A 13,435-nucleotide genomic window follows, 5' to 3' on the forward strand; every position below is an offset into this window, starting at 1 on the left:
CGGAGGCCATTCAGCTGTCATGCGGACCAGACAAGTTTCGATGGAATCATAATGGTAGCTTTTCAGTCAAATCCTTGTATGATGTATTGATCCACACTAATGTTCCGGTTGATAACAAGCAATTGTGGAAGCTCAAAATTCCTCTAAGAGTAAAGATATCTCTCTGGTTTCTAAACAGAGGGGTCATCTTAACTAGAGCTAACCTGCCACGACGCAATTGGCAAGGTAGCAAGACATGTGTCTTTTGCCAACATGACAAGTCCATTAAACACTTAATTTTTTGAGTATAAACTTCCTCGTGCAGCCTGGCCACAGTTAAGGTAGCTTCAAATCTATCCCATGTAGTGCACGTAACATGTTCGGCAATTGGTTGCGGGGTATCGATAAACAATTTTCTGCACATCTACTCATGGGGGCGGTTGCCTTATGTTGGGCATTGTGGCTTACAAGGAATGATGTGGCTTTTAATAATAAAAGTGTTTCATCTCCTGTGCAGGTTATTCATACGTGTACACGATGGCTCCATATGTGGTCTATCCTGCAGAGGCACAGGACAGAGACTTTTTTATGATGATGTTTACACGGCTGAAGCATATGGCCAGGGAGGTTTTCTCCCAACATGCATGCGGTGTAATCCCCGGATAGGATTTGCCTCACCCTAGGATGGACTGATTTTCTTTTGCTGTAAAACAATATTCATTTTTAGGCGTGTTGGACTTGTTAGCTGTGTGCATCACGTTATGCAAATGCCGGATATTCTTTCAATGCGGTTGTATGATCTCGATATATGTTCTTTGTAAAAAAAAACCTCCAACTCATAGGACATGTGTTCGGATACGTTCTAACTCCAACTGGTAGGCCGCTCAAAAAAAAAAACTCCTAATCGTAGGCGTCTAGCGCTCAGGTATTTATGCCATCCAAAACTCCCCTCCAGTTCGATCGATCTCAACCCGATTTTTTTATTAATAATAAATAAAAACTCTGTAATTACGGAAGTGGTAAAGGGCCGGTGGAAATTGTCAGAATAGTAAGGACGCTATGAAAAGCAGCGTCCAAGTCTAGACGCCATTGCTAAGTGCGTTCCTTTATGGACGCTCTTATGCACGACGTCCAGCTATGTGGTTCGACTTATTAGGCTCAACCGAGTCCTCTTTTCTCTTCTCTGATATATGTAACAGTTTCTGATCTGCAAACCCTAATACGCATGCAGCCGTCGCTTTTGATCTAGACGTCTCGTAAGCAAGCTCCAGCGGCCAACATCAGCAATCATCATGAGAGTCGTGTTGTCTCACCGGCCGCTCATCATTAGGAATTTAGGATCATCCACTAGACCTGTAGTTGGCTCATGTGAGTTGTACGCCGTATTGCATCTCCTCTATCAAGTTTTTTGTATAATTCGTTCCATGGTTGCAAGTGTACTGCATACAATATATAGATGATTGGATTTTTATTCCTGGTAATATAATTGGTAATTGTCTAGTTTATGAGAACTGATAGGTCGTGAAAAATTCAACCTTGAGTCGATAGTAAATCAATTTAAGATTTTAATCTTTACTTCCTACATGTTCATGTCTGCAGATGAATCCGAGAACATGTTAATTGTTCTAACGTATCTTGATGGTGAAGTGTAACATGGATCCATGGATGTGGAGCATAGTGTTCCTCCCAAAGTCACATTTCCAGCATATGAGGAAACAACTTTTCAAGATATCAAGAAGATATGTCAAGGACTTAGAGCATCAACAGCCCCCCCCCCCCCCCCCCCCCCCCCCCCCGAGGCATAAAAATCGCAGGCTCGTGGCGAGCCGGCGGTATAATCGGCTCTGGGGGAGGTTGGGTACCCAGCCGTCGCCCCCAGGCGCGGATATCGGCTCACTTTTGGCGCAAATGTGCCCGCATTTCGGCCCACTTTCGGCGAAAAATGACCCGATATCGATGCGAATCGGCCCATATTCGCCGTGGTTCGGCGTGAATTCAACATAAGTAATTTTTTATCACATAGTTTATCACAGAAAATTAATAGAAATTAAATAGTTCAACAACAAGTAGTTCAATATAAATTATATAGTACTGCCGATGGCCCTTATGATCAGGATGATACAGACCCAGATGATGCTTTGATTGGACATGATGATGATGACGATGAGCATGATTTCGATGGCGCACCTAGCTAGTGTTGAGATGATGATCCAGAACAATGGCCATGCACCACACTGGAGTTGAGTATAAATAAACGTGCGGGCATTGGCCAGACAATGTTAAATAAATGTGAAGCCATCAAATAATAAATTCTCTTTACAATCAAATACTTGGACCTCGTCAACACAAGGGAACACCGATGTACATGGATGAGATGCAAGGAAGGCGAATCGGGCAACAGGCCGACGCTCCACAACTAACAATAATCAAACAGGTATATAGCTACTGTCGTACTAGTAATTTATATGTAAAATAGCAAAAGCTTGGGAAAATGGGAGCATCCTATAATTTTCTTTTCATGTCTTCGCTTTAGGCTCATCGTCTGGCCAAGGAAAAACGAAATATAATGGATGAAACAAGTCGAGTTAAGGGAAGAACACATCATTCACGAGAAAGAGGCCGGGCTCAGAAATGGATTACCGCTGAGCGGCGTTTCGGTGCCCAGGCTCATCTGCACCCAGTCAGTAAAAAAAAAAACAAATACTAGAAACATTTAAAAATTCCAATTTTTTTTGTGTGGTAGATAACTTGATGCGTGCGGTTCGCTTTAATTTTTAGATCATTTAAACATCTAAGCAGCTCTCGGCAAAAAAGACAAATCGGGTCGGAACAGTGCGTGAACAGTAAACATTTTTACAGACCCCGGATTTGTCTTTTTTGTCGAGAGCTGCTCGGATGTTCAAATGATTAAAAATTGGAGCGAACCTCACGCATCAAAATATCTACCACACAAAAAATTGATTTTTTTTGAATTTTTCTAGTATTTATTTTGAGTTTTTTCGTCAGGGCGGATGCAGCTCAGCCCAAGCTCAGAAATGGATTACTGCTGGGTCAAGGGAATAAGCTAAGACAGAGCACAGGACGCTACTAACAATAGCGTCCGCCCCTGGACGTCCTTAGCAAAAGCGGCCGGACCAGGACGTTATGTCCTTCGTACTTTCACAATTTCCAGCTGCCCTTTACCAGTTCCGTAATTAGAGAATTCTTATTTATTATTAATAAAAAAATCGGATCTCAACTTCAGATTTGGTGCCGAAACCCAAACGCTAGAAGCCTGACGCACATGGCCGCCGGCGACGGCAGCACCCAAAGGACCTCGTCGGTGGCAGGGCAGTGGTCCGACCTCCCCCATGATCTCCTCGCCATGGTCTACCTCAGGTTCGCCTTCGCAGCCGACCGCGTCCACTTCGTGGCGGGCCGTCGCTTCGACGCACCCACCACCATCGCCACCCCTTACCCCGTGGCTCATACTCGATCCACGTGACGGCGACGAAACTAGACACTTGTATTGCCCCCATGACGGCACGGTCTTGCCCCGCGTCCTGCTCCCGAGCAAGGCTGCCGCCAGGTGCTTCATCGGTGGTTACGACGGCGGATGGGTCGCCTTGTCGGAGTGGCCGCTCGGGATCGTGAACCTCTTCTCAGGCGCTCAGGTGCCACTCCCCGTGGAGCAAAGGAGGATCGTCCGCGAACGCGGAGATCTGCGGAAGGTCATTTTTTCCCAGGCACCCACCTCGAGCGGTTGTATCCTTGCCGCCATCACCGATAAGCCTGGTGTCGCGATATGCAAGGTTGGATGCCCGGAGAAAGGTTGGATAACACAAGAGCTTCGTGGGCACGAGAGGCTCATGGATATCACCTTCTACAATGGCGAGCTTTACGGGATCACGCGGCATGGTGACAGGCTCGTCAAGTTTGAGATTACCATGGATAGCCAGTGGGCGCCGATGCGCATAGATGTCCACCCGCTAAATATGCAGAATCGCCGTTCACGTCCATACTCTGATGAGTATCCCAAGTACATCATTGTGCTAGATGGGAAGCTCCTGCTGGTGCAGAGGACCCTTTGGGAGTGGCCGCCAAACAACATGTCTTTCTTCAGAGTGGACCAGCTAGTGCACTCTGACAGCAACACAAGGAAGCGAAGCTACGATTACAAGTGGGAGGATATGACGAGTTTGGGTGATTACGCTTTATTTTTAGGGCCGATGTGCTCCAAGGCAATGCGCGTGCCAACGGATGGGCGCGGCAGTTTGAAAAGGAATCACATCTACTACTCCCACCATCGTTGCTTAAGGCGAAAAGATCAAATCCCTGACGGTGCCAAATTATTCCACGCGAGCTTAGATAGCAATGGAGACCGTGTGTACTACATGGAAGAAGAGAGCACCGGCAACAACATGGAGGGGATCAAGTCGGTACGATACTACGTGAGGAGTGATCTACATCCTCCTATGTGGCTTCTCCCGCCAAATATCTAGCTGATTTATGATTAGTATCAGTATCGCTCCCTCATTCCTAAATATAAACCCTATTTGAACCATCCAATTTCGATCTTTTTCCATTAATCCTTTCAACAATATACAGATTTTGTGAAGTAGATATGATACTACTGAATTTGTGCTTAAGAGCAGTTTTAACGTCGGTCTAAACAATAAAATATTGTCCTATATTTCAAAAGAATAACATTTCTTTAGTATATGTACATTTTAGATTGATTTATGAGGCGTTTAGACATATTGCCTGCCCACCCTGTTTGATCGTAACATTACCATGTTTTTTCTCCCAAGGGTAACAATATTATCTTCTTGACTTGTCCATTTGAACTTGTATTTGTATACGGTTCGCACACTTGACCTGCATCCATATTTGGATAGTAATTAGATTTCTTTCTAGATAGAGTATGTACCGTAATGAAATTCGGTAGGACATATTTTGGTTTGGCAAAGTTTACACTGGCAACATTTCCTTGTGTTTTGGTTACTATGTTTGCTATTAGCAAGTTGCATGAAAATGCAATTCACGATTAGTCAATTTTACGCATAGAGGAAGAAGGTGAGATACGGCCCGAGGCGGACGTGTGTGCGCGCGCGCGGGGGGGAAGGGGGGGTGTTGAGCCCATCGATCAGGTCGCAGAGTCAGCGCTGTAGGGGATCCGGAGGTTTAGGGTTCAGAGTGTGGGGTGGGTTGCCACCGCTGAAGAAGATGAGTGCTGGGGGGTTATAGAAGGATGGTCTGGTGGTGCCAGATCGACAGAGGTGGTGACTTGAGGAGGGCGGGGTGGCGAGAAGGGCTTGGCGGTACCACAGGTGCCGGGGGCAGGCGGTCTTCCCGTTGTGCGAGGGTGGCAGGACGAAGAGGAAACGACGACAGCTGAAGGAAAAGAAGAAGCTAACAAAAACTGGCCTACACCAAAAAACAACTCATGCAACTACTTGCACATAATCGGTCCCTTTAACTACTTGGTTTCACTTTAATTTGTTTCAAACAACGGAATTAAATATCACTCCCTAAAATCTTGTGAGGATGACAAAATATCTCTAGGGCACAATCTACGTGTTAGCGGTTGTCTCATCTAAGGACCTGCGCGAGGTCGTGAACCTTGGCTGGTGCAGCTCTGGAGTAGAGAGGATTGTTCCCTGCACCTGCAATGCAACCCTGAGCTATTAGTTATCGAGAAGGTCGCCTCGATTTAGCCAAGGTAGTCTTGGAGGCTTGGAAAAAGAACGACTGCTAGGCTTATGCTGCATGCGTTAAAGCTAAGCGAAAGAATTATAGTTTTCACCCCCAAATCCCTCTCAATGTATCCATAACCCCCCAAAGTCAATTTTGGTATGATTTCAACCCTGAAAATGTCAACACCGTTTTAATCAAACCCTGAGTGGTTTATTGTCACATCAGAAGCGGTTTTGCAAGGTGGTTTTCGTTTTCTCTGATTACTTGGCGCTGGCGTGTCAAAGGGTCGCTCTCAGCATATCACGCTCTTGCTCGAACTAGCAGCCACGGACAAAAATTCCCCAAGTTCTCTGCCATCTCGTTCGAACCCTAAATCCCAATCACGGTCGTGCTCTTGAATCGGCTCCACTCCATGACCTCATCCGCAAGCTTCTCAGCGAGCTCCTCCGCCGGCCGCACGTCATATTCCACTGGTACGGCGGCGGCGGGGGCGGCGGCGGCGCAATCGCCGGTGCCATATCGGTAGGGTCCGCTACAGTACGAGCCCCAAAACTTGTGCGGCTGCAGATTGGAAGCACCCCGATGGATTTCTTGGAGTGTGAAGAACCCAGGGCGCAGGTGCTACAATTGCGGAAATCGAAGGTTCTTGCTGTTCTTTTTGGAACTGATTTTTTTGGGAGGTCTTTCCATTGTTTGATGAGTTCAATGCAATGTCAGGGTGTGGACTGCAGGTTCTTTGAGTGGCATGACGATCCAAATACTCCTTTTCTAAATTAGCTGGTCGGTGACTTGCGTGATACTGTGTATCATCTGAAAACAGAGAAGAAACAATTGGTAGAATCTCGAATCTAAGTTGAAGCTCGCATGGATAAGGCTGTAGAAGTGGAGATGGGCATGAGGTCTTTTGTGCATGAGATGCAGTTCAAGCACGCAGCAGAAGTAGAAGAACAAATGCATAGGAAATAGAGCCTTTTTTTCATATATAAGAACAACATCAGGAACAACCACACATGTTGCCACGAAGCAGGAAGAACAGCTTGACGGACGAACATACCTGCGGCCATAGCTTCAATCCAATGGAGATGGAGTCGTCACGGTCGACGACGGTGCCCCAACCGCCGTCGACGGCGGCGTAGCCCTAACAACTTGATGGGCGGCCGCACGCTTGCTTTATCCCATGCGAAATCGACGGCCAGGGGCCAACGATTGACGGCGGTAGTCGACGGCGGCCGTTGACGGAGAAGGTACTGGGGGTGTGGCGGCGGCGGCAGCGATGACGGTGGCTGCGGTGCTTCTGCTTTGGGCGAACAGGGGAACAAGGCGAACCAGGGAACACTAGAACTTAACCGCTCGACCAACTGCCACGTCAACAACACATATGCGCCAAATCACAATCCAAATTGCAAAACCGCTTCTGATGTGACACTAAACCATTCAGGGTTTGATTAAAACGGTTTTGACATTTTGAGGGTTAAAATCATACCAAAATTGACTTTGGGGGGTTATGGATACATTGAGAGGGATTTGGGGGGTGAAAACTATACTTCTTTCAAGCTAAGCTGCTTGACTCGTCCAGAGTTCTCGGCGAGTGGGAGAGAGATTCTTTTTTGGTGGATCATAGCCTTTTTTGGTGAACCTTACACTGTTGAGGTGAATACGGCCCATTTTCAGATGTATCCTCTGAAATTCCCTGGTCCGGTTTCCCAGCTAAGTTGTCTCCACATCCCTTATGGCCGAGCTAGAAGCAGAGGCCGAATTCTCCATTGGATCTCTGTCCGTGAAAAAGTAGGTTTCCGCGCATGGGACAACCCTATCACTTCACCGTCCAGCCGCGCGAGCCGCGAGTCGAAGGCCCCGGCAGTCATCGGCGAGAGGGAAGGCAGGAGAGTGAAGGTTCTCCACGTTGTCGCTAGGTGCCGTCAGGAGGAGACGAAACCTTGACGAGAGGGGAGCATCAGATATGAGTTGGATGAGATGGAGAGCAACTAATTGAGGAGCGCCCTTCGGGAGCCTTTCCAAGAGTCACTTCGGGTGGGCTGAGAGCACATCACTTGATGCGTTCTCAGGCGCCGCCATGTGTTGCGTTCTCGGCGCTCACATTGAATTTTGTTCTTTATTTTTATTTTCCGCACGTTTTTTCGACTTTTTAGATGATTTTTTCCAGCTTTTTGGTTTTTTGCTGGTCTTTTCTAGCTTTTCGACAATTTTTTTTGCGAAAAAACACATTTTTTATTAGCTTCCGTGAGAAGCACATATTTGCTTTCGTGAGAGGCATGGCTGTACCTCTTGAGATAATCGGTTTTAATAAATGGATCTACGAAAAAAAAAGAAAACTCTCAGATTATGATAGGTTGCGCACATGCAACGTGTCACTTGTCGCAACTTGAGAGAGTGAAAGTGATCTTTGGAGGGCTTGTCAATGCGCGAGGGAGAATATCTGGTGCTCCCGATGGATCGTGATCCAATGGGCAACATCATGGGGATGTGGACCAAAGCGTATTTTGGGAATGTTTGGGGCGTTTTCTGTGGAACATTCATGCTGGATTTGTCTTTTTTGTTTCTCAACGTGTATTTTGAATTTTGATTTGAATTTTTTAGGGATTGTACACTGATGTGATGTCAACATCCACAATTTATTTCAATTTTTTGGAAATATTTACATGTGCATTTTAAAAATTTGGAGCATGGAAGCACCAAAATGGATAAGAGCAATAGATATTCTCCCCAATGCGCGACAGTGAAGGCCAGGATCCTAAGCAGTGTATTTGCACCTCTGGGCGCATGTAGGCCAGCCCACTGCTTCATTCCCTTGTGTGGTTTACTACGACTACGGTGAAACATAGTCAGTTTTTTTTGACAAATTAAACAAACAGTCAGGTTTCTTTTAGAAAAGGAGGTTAAACCCAGGCTTCTGCATCAATCGATGTATGCAGTCATTTTTATTAATTATTTTATAAAGGTCTGACAAGAACATACATTAATTCACCCGAAGCCACCACTCACACCTACAAACTCGACAATGTGAAGCCCACCTAAAGCGCACACATGCATACGTTTTAGAAGCCGCCATCATCATCGGACCACTGACCCATCTTCAAAAGAGAGATCCGCATCATCCCGCCGCCATCATCATCGGACCACTGACCCAGCTTCAAGAGAGAGACCCGCATCATCCTTGCCATTTCCGACATCCGTCAACGCCACCACGGCGCCCAACGGCGCCACCACCCTGCGCTCGTCACCGCCATTCGCTCGTCCGTCCAGACGCGAAGACTCTGGAAGATCCGTCGTGCGTAGCACCTGCCAACCAGGCATGACTCAGCGTAGCACCTGTCGGTCAGACATGACTTGACAGCTCTATCGAAGCTCCGTGCAAGATGAAGCCGCTCCACCTCCTGCCTTTGTCTTTCAGCGTTGCTCCACAAACGATGCTCCCAATAGAGAAACGACACCGTAGTACCGCCATCGCCGATCTGGAAGACCAGATCCTAGGGTTTCCCCCGAAGCAGCACGAGTGGGTCGACAACAGTTACACGACGATGCCTTCATCAAGGTAACGGCGCACGCCGCCATCACTCACCATCGGCTCGGTTTTCAACGGCAACTATGTCTCCCCGACTCGTAGCCGGGACTAGATGATGAATCTCGGGATCCGACCACCCAGCCGCAGGCCGGCCACCTCTGACGGAACAGATGACCACCACCCCCGACTGCACCGGTCAGACCAGATCTAAACGGAGGTGCCGCCGACATGACCAACAGTCCCTCCACGCCGCCGCCGCCGATCCAAAGGCAGATGCGCGCCGCCGCCACTGCCGCCCGAACAGGGCAGGCCGCCGCGCCCGCAGCCCGCGCCACCTCCGAGCCGCAGCCATCGCCGTTGCCAACACTGCCACCACAACCGCCATTAGGACGCGAGCCGCTGCCACTCCGTCGTAGTCCAGATCTGGGCCATCATAAACCAGATCGGCGCCGCCGCAGTCTGGTCACACCCTCGAGCCAGGGCGCCCCGTGTCAGCCTATGACCCGCAAGAGGGAGGAGTGCCTCTGCCGCCATCGTTGCACGCACAGGCTATGCCTGATACCGACCAATGGCGGCGACAGAGGGGAGGAAGTGGAAGGAGCGGTGACCCGGCAGCTATTGGAGCCCCTCGGTCGCCCGCGCGGGGGGTGACGGAGGGGAGGGGAGGGGATCAACAATAATTTGAGTTGTGTTAATTCTCAAATGGATCCAACTCTTGCCAGAGTTCATATAATATGCTAACTAGTTTTTTTATAGAATTTACTCATCCTAATAATGTTGCAGGCGTCGGTCAACAAGTCAGCATCCTCAAGTGAAATGTTCTATGTTCCCAAATCTAACAATTGTAACCAACTCTTAAGAGGCTTGGCCTCACTCGTTTGTTTTTTTTTGCATGTAATATGTGTCTCATTTATATCATAAGAATCATAGTACAAGCCACGTACATACCGACCTGACAAAACTGAAAAGACAAAAGAACGCTAGCCTTTACACACAGGAACAACAGCCAAGAAGTAAAATTACAAACAAGACTGAAAAATTCTCTGAGCTTGACACCAACGTTCGTCACCTGCCTCTGGCACCACCATAGCAGCCACCAAAGGAGAAAATGACGGATCACCTCCATACCCGAGCTCGACGCGGCTCCATCGCTGATATGCAGCTTTGTGGACCTCCAAGGTGGCTCGCCAATAAAAGCGAAGCCATTGCCATTGAACGAATCAGACTGGGGCAACACCCCGAACACACCATCGAACTCCAGATCTGGCACCCCCGCCCAACTAAGACGTTGGAGGAGGAAATCATACCTGCCTGCCACGAACCACGAACCCAGATCCACCATCTTCCAGATGCCGTCGATGCAGACCACAATCTGCATCCGCTCCTGGACTACCTCCCAAGCTCCACGCCGACGCTGGAGCAAACGCCGTCGCAACGGCGGAGCCCGAGGACACAGGTCCACCACAAGGATGCCGCCGCCGCACCATCCTTACTTGAACAGTCTGGTTTCCAAACCCACCCCAAAAGCAGATCGCCTCGTTGGGGAAGGATCTGAAGATTTATTAGTCGGCGCCGCCATCGCCACCGTCGAAGCCATGACGATGAACAACCCAAAACCCTAACAAACTAATGCCTAAAACAACCCGCACGCATGGATCCGGCGACCCCCCTCACCACCGACGACCAAAGTCATCAGCGGAGGGGAGCCGCCAGAGGACGGCGGTGGAGGAAGGCGCCCTGGCGGCAGGAGGCGAGATCGCCTTTCTTCCTTTCTCCTGGAAGAAAGAAAATCACTCGTTTGTTTCCATGATCATTGTTTCTAATGAAGGAGGCTGGCTACAGTGAAGCTCCCTTTGCATGAGGACCTCCAGCTTTTGTTGCGTTCAAATCAGGATAAATCGGAAAAAAGGTCGATCAACGTAATCTGGACACAAATAAAAGTGGCTCCCTAGTTGCCGAATTATAGAGCATATAAGTTTGTCCAAAGTCAAACTTTGTAAATTTGACCAAGTTATAGGAAAGATTATCAACATCTACTACCAAATCATTCGCAAGGAGGGAGAACATAGAGTTCTCCAGAGTCGTGTCACGATCTCAGCCACGTGGATCTTAAATTTTCATTACACACTCGATGAAAAAACTACTCCCTCCATTTTAAAATAGATGACCCAATTTTGTACTAACTTTGTATTAAAGTTAGTACAAAGTTGAGTCATCTATTTTAAAACGGAGGGAGTATTACAGAGGACAAGAGCAGTACGAGGTAGATAACATGCAAATTATTTCGAGGAGTTGCACAAAGTGATAGGCTTAAAACCTTTTGATGCATGTGGTCGGGGACACATTCCTCGTGATCATAACATAACTGTTATAGGAGAAAACCAAGAGCGCGAGATGACAAAATATTAGAAGCAGAACCAAAACAACCTTGGTTAAACATCCGGAGGCAAAACACACATGGGAGGACGAGCTTGAGCACCACTCAACACGTAGTACCCTGCTGACGTGATCCCCTTCATGCCCTTGTCAACGCTTTCATCTTACTTGTAGTACACATGGGGTCCATGGACGTTACTGCTCGTCAAGAACTCCTTGGTGCCATCAAGCAAACACTCTTTTCGTTTTTAGCATCGAGAGCGTGAGTAGTAGATGTGGTTTTTGCACAGACTACCACATTCGATGGTCCATAGATGCATCGCCTTCGAGCACGTCAGGTGCAAGAACAAGGTTTAGTCGGAGGCAAAAGCCACATGGGAGGATGTCCACCACCAGACACATAGTACCCTACTGACGAAATCCCATTCACGCCATTGTCAACCTTTTCGTCTTTCTTGCAGTACACACGGCAACCCCTGCTGGTGTCCTTGGGCACATTTTTTCTCTGCATGAAGCATTGACTGTGGGAGTAGTAGATGTGGTTTCTCTGCGGACCGTCATGCTCGCTCGTCGATAGGTGCATCGACTTAGCACACATCGGCCCCAAGAATAAGGCGTGATCGCCCAGGCTTGTCACGTCTTTCCACTTCAGCCTCTTCCCTCTGTCTGTATCAACATCAATGAGCTCAAACACCAAGAAAAAAGGCCTGCTTGTGTGCACGGCAACGACCGTGGGTCCTTGGTCTTCCTCGCCACCATCACAAGGTTGCCGCGTAGCTCAAGAATGTATCTGGTATATGCCTCCTTTTTGCCCTCCGTCACCAAGTGGCGGTGTGGCATGGGTAGCCAGTGGACGGCTCCAAACACCGCCGTGCCGTATTCAGTTAAGCCGACCTCGCACCTGACAAGTGGGTCGCTCAATCCCAGGAGGCAATAGAGATGGCCATTGCAGAAGGTGATATCCAAGACTGTGTCCTCGTCGAATCTTTGCCTCGTCCATCCACGCTCCATGTGGCCAAGCCCGCAGATCGCGACGTCATGCTCATCATTGATGGCAGCAAGGATGCTGCTGCTCGAGGTGGGCGGCCCGGAGAAGATCATCTTCAACGAAAATAACTGGTCGCCGGTGCCCAAGCGTGCAGGTGGGTTTTTCGGTCGCACTTTAGACGGCGCTACCTCGGGACGGGTGGGTTGGTTCACGATCCTGATCCTCCTCTGTTGCGCGGAGAGCGGCACCTCGGCACGGTAGAAGAAGTTGATGACCCTAAGCGGGGCATCGGACGGGATGACCCTAAGCTGCCAACGAAGCGCTTGCCGACGCGTCACTTGGAAACGGGATGGGCGGCAGGATGGTGCTGTCTCCGAGGCAGTACACATGCTTCACCTTGTCGTCGCCCCTCGGGTCGAGGATCAGCCATGGGAGACGTGGCGGGAGCCCCGGCACGACGGCGCGCCACGACGTGCACACGGCGGCAAAGCGGGCGCCGTCAATGGGGCCGACAAGCTTGGCGAGGACCTGGCGAAGGAGATCATCCGGGAGCATGGACCACCGCCTCGTGGGCGCTGCAGAGGTTCCTTGGAGGACGCTGCCATCATCGCCGGCGACGGTCTGCATCATCTGCATCTTGGTGTTCTAGCTAGGCTTCCTTGGCAATGGCACATGAAATCGTTAGATGGACGGTGTGGACTATGATGGAGGCAGTATATAATAATAGTAATACGAAAACACTAACGCCCACACGTGTGGGCGTTAGACAACTCACCCACACGTCTCCATCGTCGTCCAGCGCCTTTTGCACGAATCTTGGCATGAAAAGGCTGATTTTGTGTGCCACGTAGGACAACTCGTGTGGGTGGCGTGTGACGGAGTTCGCTCGCACG

At 48.9% G+C, this 13,435-nt stretch overlaps 2 protein-coding genes across 2 annotated transcripts; one reads left to right on the plus strand and one right to left on the minus strand.

The window, feature by feature from the left end:
* The first annotated feature begins 3,262 nt into the window (after positions 1-3,262).
* LOC141020849 (uncharacterized) lies at positions 3,263-4,460 on the plus strand. The gene is made up of 2 exons (XM_073495798.1): positions 3,263-3,439; positions 3,537-4,460. Exons 1-2 carry the CDS (start codon positions 3,263-3,265, stop codon positions 4,458-4,460), a joined length of 1,101 nt encoding a protein of 366 aa, XP_073351899.1.
* A 7,681-nt stretch (positions 4,461-12,141) lies between these two features.
* Positions 12,142-13,178, minus strand: LOC109752899 (uncharacterized). Its single transcript, XM_020311810.1, has 3 exons — positions 12,939-13,178; positions 12,285-12,850; positions 12,142-12,220 (listed from the first exon to the last, which is right to left on the minus strand). Exons 1-3 carry the CDS (start codon positions 13,176-13,178, stop codon positions 12,142-12,144), a joined length of 885 nt encoding a protein of 294 aa, XP_020167399.1.
* Positions 13,179-13,435: the final 257 nt, after the last annotated feature.

Source organism: Aegilops tauschii, chromosome 3 (genome assembly GCF_002575655.3).
Source record: "Aegilops tauschii subsp. strangulata cultivar AL8/78 chromosome 3, Aet v6.0, whole genome shotgun sequence".
Lineage (NCBI taxonomy): Eukaryota > Viridiplantae > Streptophyta > Magnoliopsida > Poales > Poaceae > Aegilops > Aegilops tauschii.